At 57.9% G+C, this 24,275-nt stretch overlaps 9 protein-coding genes and 1 non-coding gene across 10 annotated transcripts; 5 read left to right on the top strand and 5 right to left on the bottom strand.

Annotated features, from left to right (window-relative positions):
* Positions 1 to 513: 513 nt before the first annotated feature.
* B0H64DRAFT_207578 (uncharacterized protein) lies at positions 514 to 1,760 on the bottom strand. The gene has a single exon (XM_062799367.1). The coding sequence runs from the start codon at positions 1,603 to 1,605 to the stop codon at positions 688 to 690; it is 918 nt and encodes a 305-aa protein (XP_062656707.1). The 5' UTR covers positions 1,606 to 1,760; the 3' UTR covers positions 514 to 687.
* A 461-nt stretch (positions 1,761 to 2,221) lies between these two features.
* B0H64DRAFT_403699 (Snf7 family) lies at positions 2,222 to 3,240 on the top strand. The gene has a single exon (XM_062804331.1). It carries the CDS (start codon positions 2,453 to 2,455, stop codon positions 3,104 to 3,106), a length of 654 nt encoding a protein of 217 aa, XP_062656706.1. The 5' UTR covers positions 2,222 to 2,452; the 3' UTR covers positions 3,107 to 3,240.
* A 24-nt stretch (positions 3,241 to 3,264) lies between these two features.
* Positions 3,265 to 6,798, bottom strand: B0H64DRAFT_207487 (uncharacterized protein). The gene is made up of 2 exons (XM_062799366.1): positions 6,443 to 6,798; positions 3,265 to 6,365 (listed from the first exon to the last, which is right to left on the bottom strand). The coding sequence occupies exons 1-2, from the start codon at positions 6,633 to 6,635 to the stop codon at positions 3,424 to 3,426; spliced, it is 3,135 nt and encodes a 1,044-aa protein (XP_062656705.1). The 5' UTR covers positions 6,636 to 6,798; the 3' UTR covers positions 3,265 to 3,423.
* Positions 6,799 to 6,943: 145 nt separating this feature from the next.
* On the top strand, positions 6,944 to 7,229 carry B0H64DRAFT_403697 (uncharacterized protein). Its single transcript, XM_062804330.1, has one exon. It carries the CDS (start codon positions 6,962 to 6,964, stop codon positions 7,184 to 7,186), a length of 225 nt encoding a protein of 74 aa, XP_062656704.1. The 5' UTR covers positions 6,944 to 6,961; the 3' UTR covers positions 7,187 to 7,229.
* Positions 7,230 to 9,493: 2,264 nt separating this feature from the next.
* B0H64DRAFT_207479 (pleckstrin domain-containing protein) lies at positions 9,494 to 13,207 on the top strand. Its single transcript, XM_062799365.1, has 5 exons — positions 9,494 to 10,244; positions 10,303 to 10,845; positions 10,899 to 11,141; positions 11,205 to 11,391; positions 11,440 to 13,207. Exons 1-5 carry the CDS (start codon positions 9,639 to 9,641, stop codon positions 12,957 to 12,959), a joined length of 3,099 nt encoding a protein of 1,032 aa, XP_062656703.1. The 5' UTR covers positions 9,494 to 9,638; the 3' UTR covers positions 12,960 to 13,207.
* Positions 13,208 to 13,532: 325 nt separating this feature from the next.
* B0H64DRAFT_327696 (uncharacterized protein) lies at positions 13,533 to 13,887 on the bottom strand (the record flags this gene model as incomplete). Its single annotated transcript, XM_062800795.1, has 2 exons — positions 13,533 to 13,702; positions 13,779 to 13,887. 2 exons carry the CDS (start codon positions 13,885 to 13,887, stop codon positions 13,533 to 13,535), a joined length of 279 nt encoding a protein of 92 aa, XP_062656702.1.
* Positions 13,888 to 14,136: 249 nt separating this feature from the next.
* B0H64DRAFT_434422 (uncharacterized protein) lies at positions 14,137 to 18,792 on the top strand. The gene is made up of 4 exons (XM_062806088.1): positions 14,137 to 14,421; positions 14,485 to 14,789; positions 14,844 to 16,703; positions 16,759 to 18,792. The coding sequence occupies exons 1-4, from the start codon at positions 14,360 to 14,362 to the stop codon at positions 18,567 to 18,569; spliced, it is 4,038 nt and encodes a 1,345-aa protein (XP_062656701.1). The 5' UTR covers positions 14,137 to 14,359; the 3' UTR covers positions 18,570 to 18,792.
* A 233-nt stretch (positions 18,793 to 19,025) lies between these two features.
* B0H64DRAFT_327573 (uncharacterized protein) lies at positions 19,026 to 19,760 on the bottom strand (the record flags this gene model as incomplete). The annotated part of the gene is made up of 1 exon (XM_062800784.1): positions 19,026 to 19,760. A coding segment is annotated over one exon (735 nt), but the record flags the coding sequence as incomplete, so codon positions are not given.
* A 1,109-nt stretch (positions 19,761 to 20,869) lies between these two features.
* Positions 20,870 to 20,968, top strand: B0H64DRAFT_t131. Its single transcript has one exon. It is a non-coding gene; the product is annotated as a tRNA-Lys (tRNA).
* Positions 20,969 to 21,282: 314 nt separating this feature from the next.
* On the bottom strand, positions 21,283 to 22,777 carry B0H64DRAFT_465254 (uncharacterized protein; the record flags this gene model as incomplete). The annotated part of the gene is made up of 2 exons (XM_062807662.1): positions 21,283 to 22,396; positions 22,567 to 22,777. The coding sequence occupies 2 exons, from the start codon at positions 22,775 to 22,777 to the stop codon at positions 21,429 to 21,431; spliced, it is 1,179 nt and encodes a 392-aa protein (XP_062656699.1). The 3' UTR covers positions 21,283 to 21,428.
* Positions 22,778 to 24,275: the final 1,498 nt, after the last annotated feature.

The following is a 24,275-nucleotide window of genomic DNA, read 5'->3' as shown; positions in this document are numbered from 1 at the left end:
TCGAGCTGCGGCGGGACTGTCATCACTCTGTTCACAGCGCGGCAGCGGCTCCTGCCAGGAAACACCTTGTTGGTGCGGTCTCTTGTGTCAAGACCACGGCGTAGTCGACAAGGCACTGCTATTTCTAGCCAAACCCGGCGGCTTCTCTGTCGCCGACGGCACAAAAAATGGGTCTATCTGAGCTTTTTGGGCTGTAACATGTTTCACGTTCTGCCTAGGAACTCCTTCAAGACCCTGGTGGTGACTGCGCCGCTCGCCCCCGGTTGTGGCACAACACATGTTGGGACATCCGGACTCGCCTGTGCCTCGTGCATCAAATATCGGGCATTTGTATACCATGCCGAATACCGTCGGATTGTTATCCGGGGTTGCGAAAAATCAGCCGTTTCGATGTTTCAGTCGGCAACTCCTTGCTTGCTCTGCCTCACTCGCAACACTTTTAGGCCGGGGACGTATTAAGATGCCTGTGAGATCGAATAAACCACCGAACCGGTGTAATTCTTGAGGCCATGCTTAAACCCCGATACCTCCGGTCAACAGTAAGAGTGACCTGTAACAATAACCCGGTAAGAACAACCCGACCGCCGTTTTGACTGCTGACAGGAGATGATAAAATTAAGTAAGTCGGTACCTAGGATACATTACAGTAACATTACAAAACTATCAAAAACACCTAACCCGCGAGTCCTACTCCCTCGGCCACTTGCTATCATTGCGCAACCAAGTCTCAAAGTCCTGCGTCGGCGTGTCCCGGCACAAGGCCGCGATATCAGCTCCATACCCCTCCCTCTCAAAGAAGGCAAACATATCCCCCATCTCCTTCACACCCCACATCAACGCCCTACCGAAAATGGTGAAGGTCTGCGGCAGCTTCTTCCCCATGACCCTGTGAAAGATCTCCTTCGCCTCCGCCAGCGTAAGCTCGTCGCCGGCCAGGCTGACCGCCCTGCCCGACCACTCGGCGGGATCGCCCAACGCCTTGGCGCCGAACACGCCGATGTCGTGAACGCTGACCAGCTGGAGCTTGGTGTCGGGCTTCAGCGCCGCGTCCCACATGGCCGTGAACATGGAGCACAGGAAGCCCGGGTTCAGGTTGTCCATGAAGCCGACGGGGCGGAGGATGGTCCAGGTGAACTTGCCGGGTTCCTTCACGGCCTTGTCGCGCAGGTGGATCTCGATGTTGTGCTTTTCGAGGAAGTGCTTGACGTTGGTCGGGTTGGTCCAGCTCTTCTCGTCGCCGCCGCGGTCGACCGAGCTGAAGACGATGTGCTTCACGCCGTGGGCGACGGCGGCGTCGATGAGTGGGATGGCTTGTTGCTCCTCTGTGATCTTTTGACCTACGGTGGTGACGACGAAGACACTGTCGATGGAACCCTTGGGTTGTGACGCAAAGATGGGGTCGGGGTTGGCATTGTCGCCTTCGATGAGCGAGACTGCACCCTTGTGAATGGAGGCGAGGTGCTTAGCACGCTCAGATTGAGCATTGCGGGTTAGGGCGAGGATGTGAAAGCGCGATGAGCTCTCGGGGAGGTCGAGGAGGGACTTGACCACGGCACCACCTTGCTGGCCGGTTGCACCGACGACGAGGATATTTTGGGGGGCCATAATAAATGATGAAATTTCTGGTGGTTATGTGGTTTTGTGTGGATTATGTCGGGTCTGATCGGAAGAGGGTGGTAGTTGGTGTTCGGTTTAGTGTGTAAGTGATGATATGTCGTGTATTTGTATCGTTCAGGTGTCGAGTTATGTACTTTGTGTTGAGTGTGTTGTTTGCGGGATGGAATGTAGGATGGAAAGAAGAAAGAGTGGAATGCTGCTATACTTGCCTTGAATACACGGAAGTATCTCGAGCTTTATACAAGACACCACTACTTCACACCTTGACGCATTCGTCCACGACTTACACTGGTATGCCGTCATACACAGTAAATTATTAATAGAGTCGCACGTTTAGCCACGAGATTCCCGAACGCGTATACATCATCGGTACTAACTACCATGTTCGAATCTGCATTTATCAGTGCTGACTCTAACTCGTCTCCCAAACGCTGCTGCATTCCGTAAGCATATTTTCGAAGGAAAGTCGCCGGTTGCGAGTCTGTGGGCCGTGGGAGGAAACTTGAGATGACAAATGCGGCAACATTGGAAGCCCGTTGATGGAATTCATTCAAACAGGCCTTGGCGTCGCGAGCTTGGCAGTTATGGAACCCCACCACGGTCAATCGCCGCCCCGCGTTCCTGCCTTGCAGCCCCGCCTTTCAGGTGCCACACGCCCTGACCCTGGGGCCGAGCGCTGCGTCGTCATCCCCGCGGTGCATCCATCTCGAACTCGGTCAACAGGCGCCCCAAGAATCCAAACACCAAACCACAAGATCGCCACCACCACCGCCGTCACTATACGAAACGAGATCTTCCACCCACCGCACCACTGCCAGTCGGCCACACCGCCAAAATGAACCGCCTCTTCGGGAGCACGGGTCCCAAACCGCCCAAAGCCACGCTCAACTCGGCCATCTCCAACATCGACACGCGCGTATCCTCAATCGACGTCAAGCTAGCATCCATCAACGCCGAACTGCAAGGCTACCAGACCAAGCTCGGCAAGATGCGCGAGGGGCCCGGGAAGACGGCGCTGAAGCAGAAGGCGCTCAAGGTGCTGCAGCGGCGCAAGCAGTACGAGGCGCAGCGGGAGCAGCTGCAGTCGCAGGTGTGGAACATGGAGCAGGCGCAGACGATGCAGGACAACCTCAAGAACACCATGGTGACCATCGACGCCCTGCAGAGCACCAACAAGGCGCTCAAGAAGGAGTACGGCAAGGTCGACATCGACAAGATCGAGCGCCTGCAGGACGAGATGGCCGACCTGCTCGACGTCGGCAACGAGATCCAGGAGAGCCTCGCCCGGAGCTACGACGTGCCCGAGGACGTCGACGAGGACGAGCTCGACGCCGAGCTCGAGGCCCTCGGCCAGGAGGTCGAGCTCGATCGGGAGCTGGCCGGGGCGGGGATGGAGGGGGCGTTGCCGAGTTTCATGCAGGACGAAGTACCCGAATTCATTGACGAGGCGCCGACAACGACGGGGCAGGTGAAGGAGGCTGCTGGCTGAGGGCAGTGGAAGCACGGAGAAGGAGAGAGAGGGAGAGAGAGCGGTTCGTTCGGGTTGTTAGCATGGGAGAAGCGATATCAAATTTCTTGACACATAGTCTGGCGAACAATTGGGAACGGCATGGCGCATGCGGGGATGTTGATTAAAGTTATATATATACAGGTCGCGCTCGGTAATCCTGGAGGTCTACAACGCCTGCCATTACATCGTCAATCATGTTGCTCGAGAGAAAGAAACCTGGTAGTGTGCCCATTGAACCCAACCTGGAACCCGGTATTATGCTATCCCTAGTCCATCCAAACACCTTTCCGGCCGACCTAATCCACAGGGCCAAAGAAACGACTCGCCTCCTCCAGCTCCGCGTCTCCGTTGCAAAAGTCCCACCCGACGATCACACTCCTTTGGCTGCAGCAGATGATGCGCCGAGCGTCGTATTGCAGCTTGAACACCCGCGCCGGGTTAGCTGGGTCGTGGACCTCGAAGGGGGCAGGTGCCTGGGCAATGTGCGGATGATGCTGCGCTTGCGCTTGGAGTTGGGGCTGGGGCGGCGTGGTGGTAGCGCCGGAGAGGGTCACACTGGGCCCGGGGCCAGCACTAGGCCCGACCGCAGGGAATCCGGCGACGGGGGCGGAACTAGAAGTTGCAGAGCCGGCGGCGGGAGTAACGCCAAGAACGGGAGGGGATACCTGATGAATTGGCGCCCTATGGAGAGCCTGCGCATGTGCCTGGTGGGCCGCTGAAGCCGCCAACTGGGCGGGCGTCAGATGAGCACCTGTCTGGGCGGCTGTGGCTCCCCCGGTCGAAGACTGACCCCCCACCGCGGAGCTGGATGCGACGGTTTCTTGGTTCCGAAGTGCCTCGCGCCTTTGCCGTGCCTGCTCGAATGGTGCCCTGCTCAAGGCGTTCGAGTATGTATGCCTCAACTGGCTCCGAACGACAGGGTTTTGGTGGCGGTCAATGGCGGCTTCCACGTAGCTACGGTGGACGAGGATCGCCGGGTGTGCTGCGATAGCCTGTTCTAGGCCTTGTTGGCCTCCCCGGACCGAGCTGTCGATGATATGGCGGAGCTGCTGAAGCCCCGCTGACGAAAAATCGGTCGAACCCAACTCCATCGTAAGCGCGCTGAGCGGGGGTAAGGTCGGCCCTCCCAAAGTACCGGGCGGCGCACTGGCGGTTTGTGAGCGAGACGCTGCGCTGGGTGTGGTCGTGGACGATTCTGCGCCATTGGGTGCGGTGGTTGAGGGCATGGGGCCGGCTGCCCTCAATGCCCTTAGAGCTTCGCGGCTGAGGAGACCTTGGACAGATGGATGCAGGGGGACTAAACCCGTCCGGTCGTGCTGCAGGGCGGCAATGGCGGCTGTCTCCTGCTTGAAATGATGCTGGTCCTTCCAAAGGCCTTCCTTATCCCTCCGCCAGATGATGATGCTGGCGTCGTAGCTGCCACTGACGATCCGCCCGTACTTGCCGCCGCCACCGCCGGGCGGTAGCTTCGCCCCATAAGCGCAGATGTCCTCCGGTCGCCGGGACCCGGCATTACCGGGGCGCCGTCCCGACCTAGGGCGATCCCGCTCCTCCAGTAGACCGGACTCCAACGCCTTGAAATAGGCCTCGTCCACCTTTTTCGCCTCGGCCAGATCGTCCTCGACGCTGTAAGGCATGTCCCCGAAACCGGCCTGGACCGTACGCACGAGGTTAGAGTGTGAACGGAGGTTGGCAACTTCCAGCCCGGTTTGGCGGTCAAACACCTTGACCTCGTTATCGCTGCTGCCGCTCACGATGCGGCGGCCATCATACTGCACACAAGCGATGCCCTTGCTATGGCCGACGATTGTCCGAGTGCAGACCTGGGTTGGCCAGTCCCAGACCTTGATATGCCGGTCGCCGCTCGCGGATACCACCTCACGCTCGTGGATCTGGACCGCATTGACAGCCGCGCTGTGGCCCTCCAGACTTCCAATCATCGTCCACGCCGGGGTCACGGGGAAATCGTCGGGCGCCATCGGGAGGTTGTAGCCATAGTTCTTCACATTTGTCGGGACGGGGTCCACCTCCTGGTAGCCGAGGTCTCCGTAGCGGAGTGGCTTGCGGTTGAAAATCTTGATGGTTTTGTCCTTGGAGCATGTCACCAAAATGCGCTTGTCGAACTTGACATTGAGGACCGATTCGCGGTGGGCATGCTTTAGCGTCTGGATCGGCTTCCCCGTCGAAAACCTCCAGACAATCACGTCCGAGTCTGAACTGCCGGAAACAATCAGGTCTTCCTCGGGGTCCGAGTCGAACTGCAAGCACAAAACCGAGCCCTTGTGCTTGGCCAGTGTACGAAGGCATCGCCGTGATTTCATGTTCCACACCTTGATCGTCCGGTCCCGGCTCCCGCTGACGAGGTATTGTGAGTTGAACTGGAGACTGTAGACGCACTCTTCGTGACCCTCCTCGGGATGGGAATGATGTGGAAACTGGAAGTTCACAAACCGGCCCCGCTCCCAGTTGGATTCGAGCCGCCGCCGCATCGTGTAGAGATATTTCCAGTTGATCTTAAATCGTGTTGACGATCCGTCCCAAGCCCATAGCCCCGACCTGGCTAGGCGTGGCGGCTCCATCACCGTTTGCAAAAATGAGGGTCTGGCGTGTGAGGGCTCCGAGGATGAAGGGGGGAGCGCCCTTCCCTTCCCTTTGTCCGCTGCCTTACCCTTGGAATTGGACCTCGATATCGCGCTTGGCATGTCGAGATCGCCCATGCGCTGCGAGATACCACTCTTCAAAACAGGTCTCCTTGGACCTCCAAAAATACTGGTCTCGGCTGGTTCCATCTCCGTTGGTTCCTGCCTCACCGCGCTCCCTGCATCGATCATCACCGTGTCCGTATCGGCGTCAAGCCTCGGTGATAGGGAGATGGCGCGCTTCTTATGCGCGTGCCCGTCGTCTTGGGACTGCATCCGTCGCAGCACGCCGTGGGTGGCCGAGGAGGAAGGCCCGTTCATCTCCCGTTCGGCCAGCAAAACCTCGTCTGGTACTGCTTTCCATCCTTCTAGAAAGAATAACTGCTCCCACAGCTTCCGGTCCAGCGCGAGAATGTACCATGCCCGGCAGCATCGCGCGACACTAATGAGTGAAAGGGGATCGAGGTACTCGAGGATCTTGAGGCAGACCTCGGGAGGCAGGTATCGAACAAAATCGATGTAGAGGCGGGGGTGTAGGTTTTCGACGATTTGAGAGATCACGGTCGTGGGGAGGTCGTTAAGGATGGCCATGGCAAGTTCTGCTCGCGTAAGACGGTGAGAACCCACACGGGAGTAGGGGAGGGCGAGAAGGAAAAAGCATGGCGGAGTAACTTACCGGTCTTGCGAGTGAGCGAGAGACTAGAAATGTGCTGTACCAACCATGGCGGAAACTCGTCGCGTGATCGAGCTGACCCCAGTGCCGAGACGGCGTCCTCGCGAGACTTGAAGGGGAAGGACGGCGCGGCAGACAAGGCGGTCAGAGGATCTTCGGAGTAACCTTCGTCGGGCTGCGGATTGAAACCAGCCATCGCTCGCTTGTCGGGCGCTACGGGTTTGTGCTCAGAACACCGTCGAGCCACGGTCTTGCGCGCATCCGTCAACGGGAAGAGGCGCGAAGAAAGGACCGTGGAGGGAAGCAAGGCGAAAATACAGGGTCGGTGGGGGGTTCCCAACGGGGCAACGGGGCAACAGGGCGTCACTCTCTATCGCTGGCGCTGTGTAACGATTCGCCGCTGGGATTGGTATCGTCGTTGATGCAGCGCCGTGGCGCAGCTCTGTCCGTCAATTGTGCGACAGCAGGACACGGTTCCTTGCTGCCCAACGATCTAGTGGCGGTGTTTTCCGAGACAGAAAGATGGGTTCCTGCGGAGAGATGATTTCAAATGTTTTTGTTGTTGTTCTTGTTGTTGTTGCATGCTTGCGCCCTGCGCAGGGCGAGGCGGGACGGCGGCTGACAAACTCCTGTGGACCGCCGTGTCGTGCCCAGGTTGCCGGGGTTAGCGGGGCGAGGTGGGTGGGTTCCAGGTTTGCTCAAGCAACTCTTTCCGGAAAGTTTGGCGGCGTTTCCCAAGATCTATGATGCAAGTATGTATTTGGGAAATTAATTAAGACGGGATAACTAAGTATACAGTAGGCATCGAAACTAGGTAGGTACCTAACTGCTTAACAACCACGGTATAGAATATTGTCCTTGTATGTATTTCGAGAAAACTGGCTCTTCGGAACGCCACGAAGTGAGCATCAAGGAGTTATGCACCAGCGACGTCAAACTCGAACCGTCGGGGGTTTTGCACTCGTGTCTCGAAATTATCATGGTATATTTGTTCGCTGGTATTCGCAGCTCTGTCTGATAAATAGGCCGACAGAAGTCTCCCTCGAAAGCGAGTGTTCTGAGTTACTTTGATCTCTATGTAGGTAGTCTCTTGGGTAGTGTGGTAGTGCATATCCCACACACAGCCCGTGATGCCAAGGTCCAATGTCATAAGCTGACTTGTGGGGGGCATCGGTACTGCCTTCTCGGTTATGTGGTGGAGGTATTTATGGTGACTGATGACTTTGCAAATCGAGAGAAGGACGAAAGCAAGACAGAAAAGACACAACTTTCGGGAATCTGGGCTTGTTGGGTTCTTCGTCCGTGAGTTACAAGGATACCTCGGGCCGTTCCATCCTCTTCAAAGATCAGGCGCTAACATCCAAACCAGGGACTGTCCCGCCAAATCGTCCCGATTTCTTGGGAAGAAGCCGATTCGATGATCTAGATGCTCATTCAGTTGTTCTCGCGTGGCTACTGGCCACGTGCTGGCCCAAGGCAAATGGGGACATTTGCAAAGAACGGGGTGTCCATATTTGGCTATTGCTTCTTAGGTAGGTAGGTACCCAACGTGCCAACCTTGTGACAGCCCTCGGCGGGAACCCAATGTCAACTTTCCCAAAAAAAAATAAGAAAGTCGAGGTTGACAGTCCGCTCACGTGCTTGACGATTTTGGCGACATGGTGCCCCGGGCTTACCAAAAAGGCTTAGCACACCACGGCGGGAGTTCTGAAACAGGCAGGCCCATCAGAATCATGCCTGAATGGAGGGGCAGCAGATGGTGTCGATCACCACTCTCCCCTTTCACCTCCTGAGCCGGTCGACACGACAAACTGCGATCGAAACTCTCATCAGGTACTACTCGTATTCTGGGAGGATTAACCATTGGTACGAGGCGAATTTATTACAATTTGGATCCACTTTGCGGCGCCCAAGATCGGTGAAGACTGGGAAGGTGTTAGGCTCCCAACCCAGATAAGATACCTTGCCCCCGAGTCCTTGCCGAAAACTGGGCTGCGCCGAAGAGGACAAGACAGCCCGAGGCGCCGACCGACTACACGGCGCTCGAGTTATGAATCTGGAACTCGGCAACTCGGATGTATTATGTTTAACTTTAGCCATGGACTGCTTCTCGCCCGTGAACTTGCCCATCCGCCATGGACCTCTCCTCACCCAGCATGTCACTGTCCACATCAGCCAGCGGAACGGGAGACGGAAGCCAATGATAGTCATGCAACGGTTAAAAAGGCATGCCAGACATTCCGAGGTCAGGCACATAATTATGTAAATCCTCCAGAATCGCCGACGGAGTTTTGTAATCGTGGAGTGGTCGGTTTGTGCTGTTTATGTCATTTGATGTAATTCTCTCCCTCAGTTGGGTTGCCCAACTTTGACCGCCTATTTTCTCCGGCATCCATTTCAAAACGTCGGACTTGGCCATCAGCGGCAGCTGGACGCCTCCAGCTTGATCACGCCGGCGATTGCCCCCCCGCCGCACTCCGTGGCCCCCATTCTCCACCCCCTGCGAACCCACATCAGCGCCTGCCAAACCGAATGGGCTGCCCGCAACCCTTTGCATGCAACCAACCAACTCCGGGAGTGGTCACTTGCCGCGACCCTCCGTTTCAAACCACATCTCAGCACCGTGACCCGAGCCCGAGTTCATCGCGAGAACATTCGGTACTCACGGCTGCTGCTCGCCAAAAATATTCAAAGAAAGAGGGAATCGTGCAGCGGCGAGGCACAAAGGAATAGCCACAGGCGAACGACAACAGCGAGAGACAGACCGAGCGACAACGGTCAACCAAGAGGAGGTCAAACGAGAGCGCAACGCCACAGAGCGAATCTGGGCACCGATCCCTCGAGCGATAATCCGAGAACCACGAAACGTAGAGGACAACACTAGTCGCAGCCATTCCGACAATACCATAATAGGTACATACGAAGTGCTTAAAGACCACCGATAAAGGCGGGCACCGACGACCCCCAAGCCCGAAAAAGCCCTCCTGGCTCCCGTCGATCTCGCTACCTTCGACCACTTCCAAAATCAATCGTTGTCGCTTCCATTGCTTCATTACTGTCCTTTTCGCCTACCGTGGTCGCTTCTTCTAGACAAAGCCTCGATTGAGACCCGCCCCATCGTCGGCCATTGCAATCGACTCCATTCTCCCTTTCCGGCCCGTGCATTTCCGGCTGGGCTCGTGCGGACGGAGAGATAGTTATGGCCCATGCTTCTCTCCTTCGCATGAATACAGGGCCGGTCGCAGCTATGGATGCTGTTCTTGACAGGATGAATAGTATGGGTGTACCGAACGCGCCCCGTGCGAGCCAGCTGTCTGGCTCAGCAACGTTTCCCACCACCAACTCCTCTTCCTCTGTGAACTCCCTGTCCACCGCAAGTACAATTGCCGCACAGCCGAATGGCCAGGTCGTGGCGACCAGCAACATCATCAACCAGAGGGCCGACGCATCCCGATCGCTCTACCAAATATGCGTTGCCCTGAAACAGAGGTTGGCCAAGGTGCCGGGCTTCGAGCCATACATGGAACAACTGGAACTCATGGCTGCGGACCCGGATGAGGGGGGCCCTGTCGAGTCACTATGGAAGCTCCTGCGCACTGGATACCCGCTCCTCGCCATTTACAATGCCTTGCAACCAGAAACCCCGTTGCAGGTCCAGGCAGCGCCCGAGGCATCCCAATCGAAGCGGTCAAAGATCGCCATTCTCCGTTTTGTCGAGGCCTGCAAATCCAAGCTCATGCTCCCAACCACTGATGTCTTTATCATCACCGACCTTGCAGGGAATGACACCACTGGGTTTGTCAAGGTGAGTTGGCCTGTTTGCTCTGTGCTAGTGGAAAGCAGGAGGCTGACTTGACATTTAGGTCACCACCGTCATCAACCATGTCCTAGATCTCGCCGAGCAGCGGGGCCTCCTTCTTCAAATCCAGCCCTACCCCGAAGACGATGCAATGGAAGCAGGCTCGAAAATGAGCTATCGTGATTACGTCGTGCGCGAGTTGGTTGACACAGAGCGCAAATACGTCCAAGATCTCGAGCATCTTCATGATTTGAAGAAGACCCTGGAACAGAACGGCATTATCGCGGGCGACAAGGTCCACGATATTTTCCTCAACATCAATGCGATCCTGGACTGCCAGCGGAAATTCTTGATCAAGGTGGAAACAACAAACTCGATGCCACAAGCAAGGCAAGAGTGGGGCAACCCGTTTGTTCAGTACGAAGACATATTCAACATGTGTTACCAACCCTTCATCGCAAACCAGCGGAAGGCTGGTCAGCTAGCCAGCCAGGTCTTTGACAAGATCCAGACGGCCCGACACCCTGTCGCCTTGGACTTCAACACCCTCGACGGCTTCCTCCTGAAGCCCATGCAGCGACTTGTCAAGTACCCGCTCCTCCTCAAGGTATGTAGCCTCCCGAATGTACGCGCATAATGACCCCATCTGACACTGCGTAGGATCTGCTGAAGAAGAACGAAGACGAAGCGACCAGGGCCGACCTCACAGCGGGAATAGCCTCCGCCGAACGTGTGCTTCACAAGGCCAACGACGCTGTGAACCGGGACCTTTTGGGCGAGGCGGTGGACGACTTGGTTAACCGGGTTGAAGACTGGAAAAAACACCGAGTGGACCACTTTGGGGACCTGCTCATGCACGGAGTCTACACTGTCGTCACCGGCAAAGGTGACCAGGAGAAGGATGTAAGTTCTCCCCTACAGCTAGCTCCTTATTTTCAAAGGCTTACTGACCCCTTGACCGACAAGTATGAGATTTACCTCTTCCAATGCATCCTGTTGTGCTGCAAGGAGGTCGTGCCAGGTAAAACCAAGGATAAAAAGGACAAGACCAAGTCAACAGGGCCCAAAGTGCGCAACAAGAATGCGAAGTTGCAGCTCAAAGGCCGGATCTTCATGACAAACGTCACCGAAGTTGTTGCTATGTCCAAGACCGGTAAGCTCCTTTTATCCTCGCTTTTTTGGGCAAACACTGATTGTGTAGGCTCTTATACCGTCCAAATCTGGTGGAAAGGGGACCCTGGTGTGGAGAACTTCATGATCAAGTTCCAGAACGAGGATACAATGAAGAAATGGGCCGCAGGTCTCGATCAGCAGCGCAAGGAGAACGCTCCCCAGTTTGAACAGAAGGTCAACGGGTCAGACGATTTCACCTGGATGAAGAACATGTCCGGCGGTTTGAAGAACCCCTATGTTCGGGATCTCGACGAGGATGAGGACGACGAGGACGAGTCAAACGCCAGTATTATGGGGACAACGCCGACATATTCGCAAGCTAGCACCCTTGTGGCCATGCAAGGCACCCTCCCCCGCAACAGTTCGAGCTCCAGCCTACGCCGCCAACGCTCATTGACGAGCGAGAGCACCCCTGGTATCCCCAATATTGGTCGGGCGCCGCCTCCAAGGTTCCCAATGCCTCTACCTCCCCAGTCAAACCTGAGCCTTCAGACTCAGGCTCCGGGCCAGGCGTCACCACTACACCGCACAGCCGAGGCATCATACTTTTCACCCGTTGCAGAGTCGCCGGTATCGAGCCGTGCCAGCACCATCAGCAGTGTCTTCAACGGATCAGGGTACCCGTTTCCCAAGACCGGCACACCCCAGCCGTGGAATCCGGAGGATAGCAATCGGTATACCGCTCCGGCAATGCCACGAGCACCTTCCCGAGACGGCTCCTCTCCCGCCAACGGCCTTGGCATGAATGGGCGCAACCCCCGAGGGCCTTCGATGCCGGTAATGCCCCGCGACTCGTCACAGTCCAGCCAACTTCACTCGCGTGTCCGCAGCCACAGCACCCCAGATATCAATGGGCAGGCCCAACGCAGTACACAACCGATACCCGCTGTCCCCGGCATACCGCCGCATCTCCACCAACACCATCCCCCCCATCCTACCCATGCGCGACATGACTCGAACATCCCACGCAGCAATGCAGGCAGCCCAGCAAACGACTACCCGATACGGACAAACACCAACTCCCCGGGGACGCAGCGGGCAAAGACACCGTATGGGGCTACCATGGCGCAGTTTCCTACTCAACCAGTGTACCCGCGACAAGGAACACCCGGGAGTGGAAATAACCTGCCTCCCCCCGGCCCCCCTCCCCCTGGCCTAGCGCCGCTTGCCCCCATGGACGCCCCAAGGTCACTGGTCCCAGGCAATGAAATGGTCCCGCCGACGCCAGACATGATGCCGAACCAGCTCAAGGTGAAGGTGAACTGCGATTTGAACGGCAACGGGGTCTCGGTCACGTTGGTTGCGCAATTCAATATCACATACCAGAGCCTAATCGATCGTATCGACGTCAAGCTCGCTCGGGTTTCCAACAGCAGTATTGCGAGAGGCGATCTGAAGCTGCGATACCAGGACGAGGACGGGGATTTTGTAACTATCGAGAGCGACGACGACATTCAGATTGCCATTTCCGAGTGGCGCGAGGGCCAGAGCAACATGCCAGGGGGCCTGGGCGAGATCGAACTCTTTTGCGTGGGCGAGTTGGGCTGAGCCTGAAGAAGGGTGAAGAAGAGTGAAGAAGAGCTTTTTTTTTTGTTGATGTTACGATTGAATGGGGTGTTTTGTTCCTTTGCTCACTGTTGTAGATTGGGGTAATACCTACACGGGGTGCGCACCTTGTCTTGGAGGGTATCATTGGCTTTGGCTTTGTGATCGTGTTAGTGGCCCTCGTCTCTTTCAATTGTGTTGCCATGTCATATATTGCCAGGTTAAAACAGCTCGCATAATACTTTCTTTATACACTCTAGTACATGGCCAAACCGGCCTCCTGCTCCCGATTTAACGCCTTACCCTCTCTACCACTTCCTTGGCCAACCATCGTTATACAACTCGGCCATTTGTGTGGGCATCGGATCGCAATGGCGTGGTCCGTCTCTTGCGCTTTAACGACGTCCCTAGAACCAACAGTCCGGGCATCGGAAAGTGCAGAATTGGTGCCATCCCGTCCAACATATCCCGTCGTCGAGTCCCGTCGGGCAAGGTCGTATGTGTGGCGTGTCTTCGTTCCCAGAGAGAGACGGTCGTGCTGTCCCCCGATGCATGATAGTAAACAAAACCGCTCCCTTATTTCTTCTTCTTCCCCTGCGCGATCAGCCGTTTCGAGAAGCGGGCGAGGTGGTAGTTGATCGTGTTGGAGCTCTTGGGCGGCGGCGGCGGGGCGTCCATGCATGCGCGCAGCGCCTGCTCCACCGTCGTGCACCCCCTTCCGTGGTAGCCGGCCGAGGCCCAGCATGCTGTTGCAAAAAAAAAAAAAAAGAAAACGTCAGTCCCAGTTGTGGCGCAAGTGTGTGTGTTGGGAATGCAGCGTACCCAGGACGGAGGACATCACGGTTATGCAGGGGTTCGATTCTGCGCGGTTGGGGTGGCGCACGCGCAGCACGCGCAGTGGCGGGAGGCGGATCGGGTTCTTGCTGGACATTTTTGTCGTCTGTCTCGCTCGTGGCCGGGTTGCTGGAGGCGGTGTTGCTACTGCGGCTGTGGCATCGCGGGTCGCCGTCGCTGGAGTCGAGATTCTGTTCGGGAATCGTGCATGAAAATGGGTGGGGCTCGAAACATTTCTGGTCACGTGTTTCTGGACTTGGCAAGGGTCGACCTCCAGGGGTGGAACCGGCACTCTTGGCGGAACATGAGAGAGAGGCATTGATTGAAGATTATTGGCTGCAAATTGGAGATGTAAACAATGAACAACTCCCCTGTCGCATGGCTTTGGGGGACCCTCTCCGCCGACACGACTCTCGCGATTTATTTGGTTTAAACGCGTCGCATAACTTTTTCCTCTACCCCCACCCACTCCTCTAATAGTCTCTGTTGACATGAGACTGGTGATGTTTTTTCTTATTTACATTTGCCACTAATACCCAACTTTTAGTTTATTTGGCCCATTCGTCATCATGATCGACCCCCTCGTCACTGGCGCGGAGCCCACACGCGACAGCGGCATGTTGTCTCAAGAGTACGTCGCGGTGACTGCCCAACATTTCACAGTTGGAATGGGAGCTAATTGGAACCCCGACAGCCCGATTACCGCCGATTGCTTCCTGCCGCCGCGGACATCCTGCCCGAAAGCATGGCAACGCGTTGCTGTCGCCCCTGTACCCGGTCTCCGCCGACAGCTCAAGATTTGGAAACGAGTTGGTGGGCAAGTAGCGCAACCTGACCAGGGGCCATACGTTCGCGCCATGTCGGAGCTCGAGCTACAAGGCGACGGCCCAAGGAAGCAAGCGCGACGCGCGCGTCACATGCAGGCTTGGGGGGACGCCAGGTGGGATTCAAGGGTGGAGGAGGGGCGTGACGGGAAGCAGGATCTTGTCGAGGCACGAGGTATGGGAATTGGTTCCGTGCATTGCGTGACGCGATCTAACGAGGCGACACTAGCTATGGTATCCGCCGCCGAGCAGGAAGCAGCAACCCCAACAAGCGTCGACAACACCAAACCCTCAACATTTTCTCCAGAGCGCTTGAAATGGGTGCCGAGGAAGCGGCATAACTCGCGCTGGCCGATCGAACCGAAGAAGGAGCCGACACGCATGATGGCCGACCTACAGCCCCTGATCGAATTCGATGTGCCCGCTTCGCCCGAACCTAGCGAGGCCAAGCTGAGGATGGACGAGAAACAGATGGGCAGGCGCTCCACTCGCCGGCTCAGTAGGCGCATTTCTCTCATCCCGGGAGAGGGCTCGCCGCGGAAGCTTCCCATGATCACCTTGTCACCCGCGAACAGCTCAACTCCGGCACTCTCCCCAGTCAAGAGGCCACCTGTCTCACTTTCGCCAACAAAGGTCGCCGATTCACCGCACCGCTCATTCAGCGTTAACGCCACCCCTATGAAGGTTGTTCTGGAATCGCCAAAAATCAACCCACCGGAGAGGTCCCCGGCAAAGCTTGCTGGGTCACCAGCTGCACCCGTCCAAGATGTGGCATCCACCCCGGCGGCTAGCGCGGCGGACCTGCCGTCTTCGGAAGATTCACCCGCCAGCCCCGTTCCGCTGCTGTTTGACCAGCCGATTCCGGATGCTCAAGTTGAGCCTCAGTATGAAGCCTGCAGACGACGCTCGCTCCAATCCGCACGCCGGAGCGATCGCGGTTCGAGTGGTGCCTCGCGACTGCTAGCCCTGAAAAAGAGTGGGCGCAGTAGCCCCAACCGCAGGCACAGCTTCACCTCGCTTGAAGATCTGCCGGCGGATGCCCGCGGAGATTCCAAGAGCAGGCGGAACACCATGGATGTTTTCTGTGTGGGGCCCGAGGAGGTCCGCGGAGCTGCAGGTGGGGATGAAGTGGTTGAGATCGATATGAAGACCAGCCTTGATATCTTCGGCCAGCCGAACAAGACTGCCGATTCTGCCACTGGCGAGCAGAGAAGCCCTGAGGAGACACAGCCTCTCGAATCCGAATCCCGTTCGACGCCGCCAGCCGACACCGTTCCGGCGCACGGCAATGATAACCCGAGTACCCCGAGCTCCGTTTCGGGTTCATCACCTGATAACGCTTTTGGTGTGACGGAGGGGACAGGGGTTGAGACGGAACCGGAACATACGACCCCCCGTCAGGTAGCAACCAGCCTGATGGGCAACCAAGCCGACACGGCGCACGACTCAGTCCTTGAACCTACCCCTCACACCTCGGAGGAATCCTTGACCTTCGAGGAGGAGACCGAGCCCTATGGGATGTTTGAGCCGCAGGATCCTGAAGGTCTCTCAACCATCTACGAGGAGTCGTCTTATATTGAAGGTGCATCTCTAAAGGAAGTTGACGTGGAGCACACTGTCCAAGCGCGGACGCCTGACGCCAGTGGTCAATTATGCATTGATGACGAGCAGCCGTCGGACGCTGAACTGATCAAGGAGCAGCTTACTGACAGCGAGCCTTCGATCTTCACGGAGGGGCTGAATGAGCCACCAGCAAGTGAAGAGGGAACCCACCCACGCTCTATCTCTCCAGAACCGAGCACAGCGATGGTTGAAGCGTCGGTCAACGCGCTAGAAGCGTCAGTGGATGAGCGGTCCGCGGCCGAGTCGGTATCTGAGCCGCACGTCTCCGCCAGCCACGTTGCCAACACCGCAGCTTGCATGGCCTCTCCTGATTCGCCGCTCCTCGAACGCGGAGCACCGGCGGCCGAAACCTCGCACGAGATTCTAGATGTCGAAAAGACCAAAGTCGAGTCCCCGTCTAGCGTCCCGAAGTGCGATACGCCACAGCGGGCTTCAGACATTGCCCAAGTCGCGAGTTCTCCATCTCGTGCGGAAAATTCCAAAGTCCCGGTCCCTGGAACCCCGAATGCTACCCCCCGCAGCAATTCATATGGAGCAGTTTTCAACACCGGAGCCCAAAGTGGGCACCGCTGCCACTCAGGAGGAAAGCTCCGGGTTCACTCCCATCAACGGTCGCCAGCCTTCGCCTCCGAATGCCCCATCATGCCGTCTCCGGGATGATGACGAGGCGGAGGCCGACCAGGAATCGGATGAGCTCGACGCTGATGAAGTACTCGAGGAGGAACTTGGCGTGGACGAAGGTGACGACGCGGCTATGGCCATGGATATGGACGAGGACATGACGGTCGAGCCACCCAGGCCAGAGTGCGACACGCTACAACTGCACGCCAGGCACGATGACTCGGAGACAGAGATGCTGCGGAACTTTGTCACACGGGTCACAGCAGATAAGAACGCCAAGGCGGCAGCAGCAGCGGCCGCGCTCGTCAAGAAGATCGCCCGTCGCTCCGGCTCGCTCGGATCTATTACCTCTTCCACCGGTTCCCCGATGGCCAAACCGGCACCGGAGACCCCCGCCAGCAGAACGCCACTGGGGGAAAGGAGCCCCAACAGCCGCAGCCCAGCCAAAAAGCGCAAAGCCGACTCCCTCGATGACGACTTAACCAAGGACGGCCCAGCCGAGGACCCATCCGACCAGCCCAGCGAAGCGCCCCGCCTCAAGCGGCGGCGCACGCGCGCCGCTGCCGACCCCATCCTCTCCAACCCCCTCCCCACCACCACCACCACCGCAACCCCCTCCCCCGAACCCGACAACAACAGCAACGACGACGACACCACCACCACCAACACCACCGGCCCGCGCCGCTCCACCCGCGCGCGCAGCACACGCGTCGCCCTCCGGCCCTCGGCCCCCTCCGCCAACGCCATCGCCTTCTCCATGATCCCCGTGCGCCTTCCCGGCATGGGCGCCATGGACGACGCGGCGGCCATGGACGCCCACCTGGCCTCCATGGCGCGCCAGCGCAGCGAGGAAAAGGGCCTCGCGGCGGCCACCCGCGCCAATACCCGCAAGAATAAGGGGGCGGCGCTGCCGCCGCCTGTGTTGCTAGCGCGGCAGGCGGAGGATCCGGCGGGGTGGAGGATGAGGGAGTTGAAGGGGGGTTGGGAGGCGAAGGAGAGGCGGGCAGCTGGGGAAGTTGGGGAGGAGGGGAGTGAAGGAGTGGGTGTGGAGTTGGGTGAGGGTGGGAAAGAGAAGGGTGGGAAGGGGAAGGCGGTTCGGTGGGCGGAGGAGCTGGTGCGGTTTCAGGATAACGAGCCGAGCGTGTTTCGCGGGATGGCGAGGGAGTTGTTGGCGGATGTCATGGTGGATGATGACGGGGTGGATGAGATTGCCGAGGCGGAACCGCCTGTGCCGGCGGAGCCCGTCGTCGAGAAGACGGCGCGGGTGGCCGCGCGGAAGGCTGGGACCGCCGCTGCGACTCCTGCTGCCCCTGCTGCCCCGGCGCCCGCACCCGTGTCGACCAGGCGGACGAGGTCGTCTAGGTTGCCACCTCCGACGCCGGTTAAGAAGATGCGTGGTGCGGAGAAGACGGGCGGGGAGAAGGCAGCTCCCGCTGAGAAGCCTGCCGCCGAAAAGCCGGCCGTCGAGAAACCCGCCCCCGAGAAGACCAGTACCGCCGCTCCCAGTTTGCGGACCAGGGCACGGTCTTTGCCTAGGCGGACGGCTAAGGCTGCGTCTACGGCTCCTGCCCCACCAGCGGTCGAGCCGCAACCTATTGCTGCTACGGCTTCGAAGACGGGGATGGCCACGCGGCGGACGAGGGTCACGAAGTTGGGGATGAGTGGGAATGGGACGCCGGCGCCGAAACGCAGGGGCAAGGCGGCGGCTTGATGGATTTCCGGGGCGGGTGATGGGAGGCATTTTTTAAAGGCGAGATCAAGTTGGCTTAGAATGCATGGCTGGATTTGAAAGCAGTGCTTGGGGAATAGCGAATACCCCTGTCAGAGTTTTGTAGGGATGCTGTTGAACTGGATTTTGGGCATCGAGATTATGGTTTATTAGTCACATACAGATTTGTCTATGCATATCTTTGCGCTTCTGGGTGATTGTTTTCACTAATTTGAGGAATTGGTTGCTGGCATGGCTCCTCGCGAGGTTCGAGAGCAGGAAGCCACGGAGAATACCTTTGGCTATCTGGTGGCCTATAACACCAACGGCGATACAGATCCCCCCAATCGAAGCTTGAAGGGAGCTTAAATCACGGCGTCGAGGGTCTCGTAACACCCGAGGCCTCGGAGTAACTAATGGATGTCATATTCAACAAACACTTCTCTCGACCCTGCGCCTTCACTCGTCAGCATCCGTCTCGGTCTCCGCCTCGGTCTCCGCCAAACTGTTGTCGGGACGGGAGATGTCCACAATCCGCTCCGGGCGCAGCACAAGGTAGCGCGGTACCCGGGGAAAGGCAATGGACTCGGTGACGGTGACGAGGCGGGCGAGCTCGGCGTCGAGCATGATGACGCGCGGGCGGCCCAGGATCGCCAGCATCTCCTGGGCGGTAATGTCGTGGAAGCAGGCGGGCGGGACGCCGCGGCGCAGCTTGGCGCACTCTCTCACGAACCAGTCCACGTCCATCCTAACGTCGTCGCCGCCGAAGGGCACGCCGGAGCGGAAGAAGTTGCCCGCGCCGTGGAGCGGCCACACGATATGCACATGGTAACCGTTGGGGCCCGGCTCGGTGAAGAAGGCGACGGCGAGCCCGCGCCGGTCGGCCTCGGCCGGGCTGCCCAGCTCGGCCCGCACCTCGAGGTCCTGGGCGGCGGCGCGGAAGCGCGGGGCCATCATCTCCTCGGACTCGTGCAGGATGTCGAGCCGCCGCCAGGTCGCCGTCATGTTGTCGCGCACCAGCCACGACAGCGTGTGGTTGTCGTGGTCCAGCTTGTGCACGATCGTGTACCGCCCCCGCTCCACCTGGTCGCCAAGGTGCGACGGGTGCAGCTTGCCCATCCCGTACCAGTGCAGCGGCTCGGTGAGGTCGGACGAGATGTCCGAGGCGTAGGTTGAGGCCGGCAGGACGAGGGGGGGGGGTAGCAAGGTTTTCCGCCATTTTTGGCGTTGTGGTATCGGCTTGGGGGGGGAGCAAATCGCCTGATGCTTGCTTGATGCTGTACCTACGACTCAAGCTGCTGGTGGTAGCGTTCCAAGCGAGTGATGGTCGATGTTGGTCGGGAAATACGCGACTGGTCGTGGGTATATCTGTCGGAGGCTGGGACCGGTTGGGTGGTTGACTTATTGCCCTTACTCTTGAACACTGCCAGTAGCAGTCCACGGCCTTGGTGGTATTGTTGGTAGTTGTGATTTTGTTGATACCAAGGCAGTCGGATCAAGGCGGACGGAGGGTTGGTCGGCAAGAGATGTTGGGGAACACGATGTGTAATACGGTGACCAGGTGTGAACTGATGATAGACTCGTGCTACTCAAGGTCGATAACTGGTAGCAACACGATATAGAGTAAGATGGCGGTGTAAGAGAGTCGAACGTAGTAAGTAGTAAGTAAGTGACGTGGGGCTTAGAGTCAGCCCTCTCTGAATGAAGTTTTTATCGTGATGGGTGAGGTGTTCATAGCCGCATAAACGCGTCTATTTCACTGTGTTTGTTCATGTTCTTCACCTGGTCTAGTTCAACAAGTCTGTTCATCACAAGTTGCAACCCCTTTGTTTCTTTCCACCTAGTCAAGTTATGGCCTAGAAAGAACGGCTGAAGCTAGCAAAACAGTTGCTTTGCCATTAGAGCGCACATTATTGGTTCTCTACCAATCTATTCTTTCTCTAAAAAGAGAGTTTAATTAAGTTGCTTCATTAGTGGTTGATAACTTTGGCCAGTTGTAGGTTTCAGGGGAAGTAAACAAAGCTGTGAATCAACATCAACAGCTGCATCAACCATTACGATTCCTAGCACACAGGTAAAAAGGAGAAGCGGTCAACAAAAACTACCCTCGAATATCCAAAAAGGTACCATGTTAGTCCTCAAGCTCACCCATCCCAACTTCCGTTCGTGTTCGTGGTCTGGCTTACCCCTGGACCCACTTGTGGATTCGAGGAAAAAAAAAAAAACTCATCAACCGGGACCGGGATCCGGCCACACACAACCACGATCCCCGACTACTAATCCTCAACAACAACAGACCCAGCGCCCGGCTAGCTCAATCGGTAGAGCGTGAGACTCTTACTTCGCCATCAGCGGCTAGAAAGGCGATCTCAAGGTTGTGGGTTCGACCCCCACGTCGGGCTCAATTCCCGTCATCGGCGCTCCGGTCTTCACTTTACTTTTTCCGTTTTGGTCTTTGGATGGTCATGAAGAGTGAGGTTTTCGTCTTTTTGCTGCGCCCTGAGTCCGGGGACTTGCCGCGGAGGGCTTGGGAGATACTCACCATGAGTCGTTCAGCCCCTGAGTCCCGTACGGTTAACTGACCGGTAGCAACTCACCACACCAGCGCAAAGACTGACAGTCGACAGTACCGGGACACCAAGAGCCACGTCTCCTTGGGGTGTAGGGGGTGTAGGGGGACAGTGTACCACACCTGACAACATCACGAAGCCCATACTATGATCTTGACTAGGTAGTCATTGCTTGCTACCTAATAATAATGCTAGGATTTGATACTGCTAGCATGTTCGAGGTATCATAAAAAATAATAAAAATGCTGTTATAAGCCACAAACAAGATCTTGTTGATGCCAGACCCTTCCCATCACTTCCCGCCCAACCCCCTCTCGAGATCCCTCTCAGGGGTATCCGGCGTGGGCAACTCGACCTCGGTAGCAACATGCACATGTCGACTCTCCTTCCACCCTCTCACACCGCTCTCCCGCCCCGACGGGCGCACATTCGGATCCGGCGACGGCAACTCCGCCGCGCCCAACCGACTCGTCGTTCCCCTCCAACCACCCCTCCCCCTCCCGCCCGCGCCACTCGCATCCATCTCCTTCGGACTCGGCGGCGGCGGCTCCATGCCCCCAAACCCAAACGGCGAGCGCGCCCACTGCGCAATCGCCGTCGCCACACTGCTCGCCGACGCCGGTCCCCCATCACTCCCACCCACCACCCCCATCCCATGCAACGGCGGCCACGCATGCGCACCACCACCACCACCCCCTGGTCCTCCCATCCCCATCCCCAACCCCAACCCCCCTTCCCCACCACCACTCCTATCCCCCCCCTCCTCACTCGACGCCCTCGTCCGCGTATCCACCCGCCCAAACGACCTTGGCGGCGGATAGGTATGCGACGTATCCGACGTCTTTTCCGTGTTCGTGCCGTCCCCAAACCCCCCACCACCACTCCCACCCCCACCGGCCTTCCTTTTCCTCCTCTCCGCCTGCGCCGCCGCCCTCTCCCGCCTCCTCTTCCTTGCGTGCAGCGACGGCTGCGCGAGCAGGTAGGCGACTGCCAGCAAGACCAGTAAGATGGGGATGCCGATGCCGAGGCCGATGCCCAGGCCGATTTTGAGGGAGTAGTCGTCAGAGGAGGAGTTAGATGAGGAGGAGGAGCTGGAGGTGCTGGGGAGGATGGTGCCGGTGGGGAGGGTGCGGCGGTCGGAGCTGCTGGTCTGGCAGCAGGTGGTGGTGTCGGGGCCGCCGCAGCAGAATTTGATGGCGTTGGTGGCGGGGTCGAGGGTGTTGGGGCAGGGGACTAGGGGGATGGCGGTTTGTTGGCGGTCTGGAGGGGGGGGGTTAGTAAGTTGGTTGTGGTGGTTGTGGTTGTGGGGGGTGGTTTGTGGGGAGGGGAGGGGGACTTGCCGGTGCTGGAGGGGCAGTACTGGGTGCAGGACCCGCCCCAGGCTTTGTCGGTGCATCCTTGCTGGGTCATGAGGTTGTTTGATTCGGGACTCAGGCAGAGGCCGTTGGAGAGGCAGGTGTCGCCCCGGCTGCAGCACCATGTGGCCGCGTTTGTGTCGGCGCCCGGCGCGTAGCATGGCTTCTGGTTTGCGTCCGCTTCCCCCCATGTGTTGTAGCATGTCGCCTGTGCTTGGGCACCGAGAAGCAGGCTCACACCGGCGAGCACGACGAGCCGCGCGCGTAATCGTGTGTTTCTTGTCATGACTGTGGTGGCGGTTCGGGTGAGGTCTCGCCGTCTCGGGCGGGCGGTAGAACAAGTTGCACACGGGGTTCAGGGTTGAGCTGAATTCTTATTAAAACCTGAACCCGGGGACGACGGCAGAAAGACACGATGAGGTGGCGTCAGGTGGGATGATTGAGCCGCCTTTGGGGGCAATGCAGGGTCGTCCGGCACAGCATCTGAAGATGTCATGTTCCAGCGGCACGGCGGTCTTAAAGGGGTGAGAAAGCCCGGCGGGTGTGACGCGCCCTGACCACCAAGTACCAACAGGCGAGGGCTGAACCAACAGCTAGAACCAACAGTCACTTCACATCTGCGGGTCAAAATCGTGTTGGCTCTTGATTAGCCGTGCACCGTGGAGAAAAGCAACTGCCTAAAGGTGAGAAAACAGGACGGACACACCGGATTTCTCAAGAGAAACTCACCATCATCAAATACCACTCTTCATACTCTTTCTGTCATTCTTCAACCCTTCTTCCCGATTCTGGGGAATGCCGAGATGCGGCGCAACTTCAGCTCTTAGGCTGCAGCTTAGGCCCTGATCGGAACGGGGGGTAATGTAGAGTAATGAATTAGAACTCGGGTTTTGCCCCCTGTCATGTAGAGAAAAAATTCGCACCGAGGTTAATAGGGGGGCGCCTTTCCGTTTTGGGGATGCAAATTTGCCGGTACAAAGCGGAAATAACCAGAAACCGCCTTAAGACCCTGTAATTGCCAAGCCTCCATGTACCTCGCCAAGACGCTCGCTTGGTTCCCTGCGATAGGCTTAGTTGCCAAGCCTCTGAGCTCAAAAATCGCCAGAAGCCCTCTTTTTCGTAACCCAACATTTTGGGGGTAAAGAAATCAGGGTAAAGACCCGCCCCACAGTACAACAGGATCTCCAACGCTAAGGGCTAGTTTTATGGGGCACAACAAGTCACTTTCTAATTCTTTACTCTACATTACCCCCCGTTCCGATCAGGGCCTTAGAATAATAAAAAGGCCAAGCACGCACTCAGTTGGCCCGCGTCGATCCGCAGTTACGCGATCGGGTCTCACAGAACCCTTGGAAGGGGGCTTGCGTGGGCGGTTGGGGGCCGACGAGTGACAGCCAAGTGACAGCCCAGTCAGTGCCAGTCCAGTTCAGTCCCGCAGGGGGGCCGGGGTCACCGTAAATCCCACGCACACAACGCACACCACTCGTGCATCTGCAGGGCCCGCACCGCACCATGACACCATTGGCACCAACGCCGCCCCGCTCTTTGGCCCCGGCGTCGTTGGTTCGGGGGGCGCGGTTAACTTGTCAACCGTCAACAGATCGGGATGCTGCTGCTGCTCCAATGCTCCAGCGTGTTCAGGTGCCGCTGCGCCGCGTACCGGCACAGCCGCCGGGTGGATAACGGACTTGCATGGACTTGCTGGGATTGGCCCAGGGGACTGCCGGCGTCTTCTCTTCCGCGGGGGGGGGGGCGGTGATGAGGAGGAGGAGGAGGTCACGCCT

Source organism: Chaetomium fimeti, assembly GCF_033439085.1.
Source record: "Chaetomium fimeti strain CBS 168.71 chromosome Unknown B0H64scaffold_6, whole genome shotgun sequence".
In the NCBI taxonomy this organism is placed as follows: Eukaryota; Fungi; Ascomycota; class Sordariomycetes; order Sordariales; family Chaetomiaceae; genus Chaetomium; species Chaetomium fimeti.
Note: the sequence above shows the minus strand (reverse complement) of the source record. Positions and strands in the feature narration are given on the sequence as shown.

What these genes read in the sequence shown, in the direction of transcription:
- B0H64DRAFT_207578 (XM_062799367.1), bottom strand. Translation starts at nt 1,605, where the DNA reads ATGGCCCCCCAAAATATCCTCGTCGTCGGTGCAACCGGCCAGCAAGGT.
- B0H64DRAFT_403699 (XM_062804331.1), top strand. Translation starts at nt 2,453, where the DNA reads ATGAACCGCCTCTTCGGGAGCACGGGTCCCAAACCGCCCAAAGCCACG.
- B0H64DRAFT_207487 (XM_062799366.1), bottom strand. Translation starts at nt 6,635, where the DNA reads ATGGCTGGTTTCAATCCGCAGCCCGACGAAGGTTACTCCGAAGATCCT. An exon ending in CTCGCTCACTCGCAAGACCG is followed by an intron (nt 6,366 to 6,442) that starts GTAAGTTACTCC and finishes TTACGCGAGCAG; the next exon opens with AACTTGCCATGGCCATCCTT.
- B0H64DRAFT_403697 (XM_062804330.1), top strand. Translation starts at nt 6,962, where the DNA reads ATGGGTTCCTGCGGAGAGATGATTTCAAATGTTTTTGTTGTTGTTCTT.
- B0H64DRAFT_207479 (XM_062799365.1), top strand. Translation starts at nt 9,639, where the DNA reads ATGGCCCATGCTTCTCTCCTTCGCATGAATACAGGGCCGGTCGCAGCT. An exon ending in ACACCACTGGGTTTGTCAAG is followed by an intron (nt 10,245 to 10,302) that starts GTGAGTTGGCCT and finishes CTTGACATTTAG; the next exon opens with GTCACCACCGTCATCAACCA. An exon ending in TGTTGCTATGTCCAAGACCG is followed by an intron (nt 11,392 to 11,439) that starts GTAAGCTCCTTT and finishes CTGATTGTGTAG; the next exon opens with GCTCTTATACCGTCCAAATC.
- B0H64DRAFT_434422 (XM_062806088.1), top strand. Translation starts at nt 14,360, where the DNA reads ATGATCGACCCCCTCGTCACTGGCGCGGAGCCCACACGCGACAGCGGC. An exon ending in GGATCTTGTCGAGGCACGAG is followed by an intron (nt 14,790 to 14,843) that starts GTATGGGAATTG and finishes AGGCGACACTAG; the next exon opens with CTATGGTATCCGCCGCCGAG. An exon ending in AGTCGCGAGTTCTCCATCTC is followed by an intron (nt 16,704 to 16,758) that starts GTGCGGAAAATT and finishes TACCCCCCGCAG; the next exon opens with CAATTCATATGGAGCAGTTT.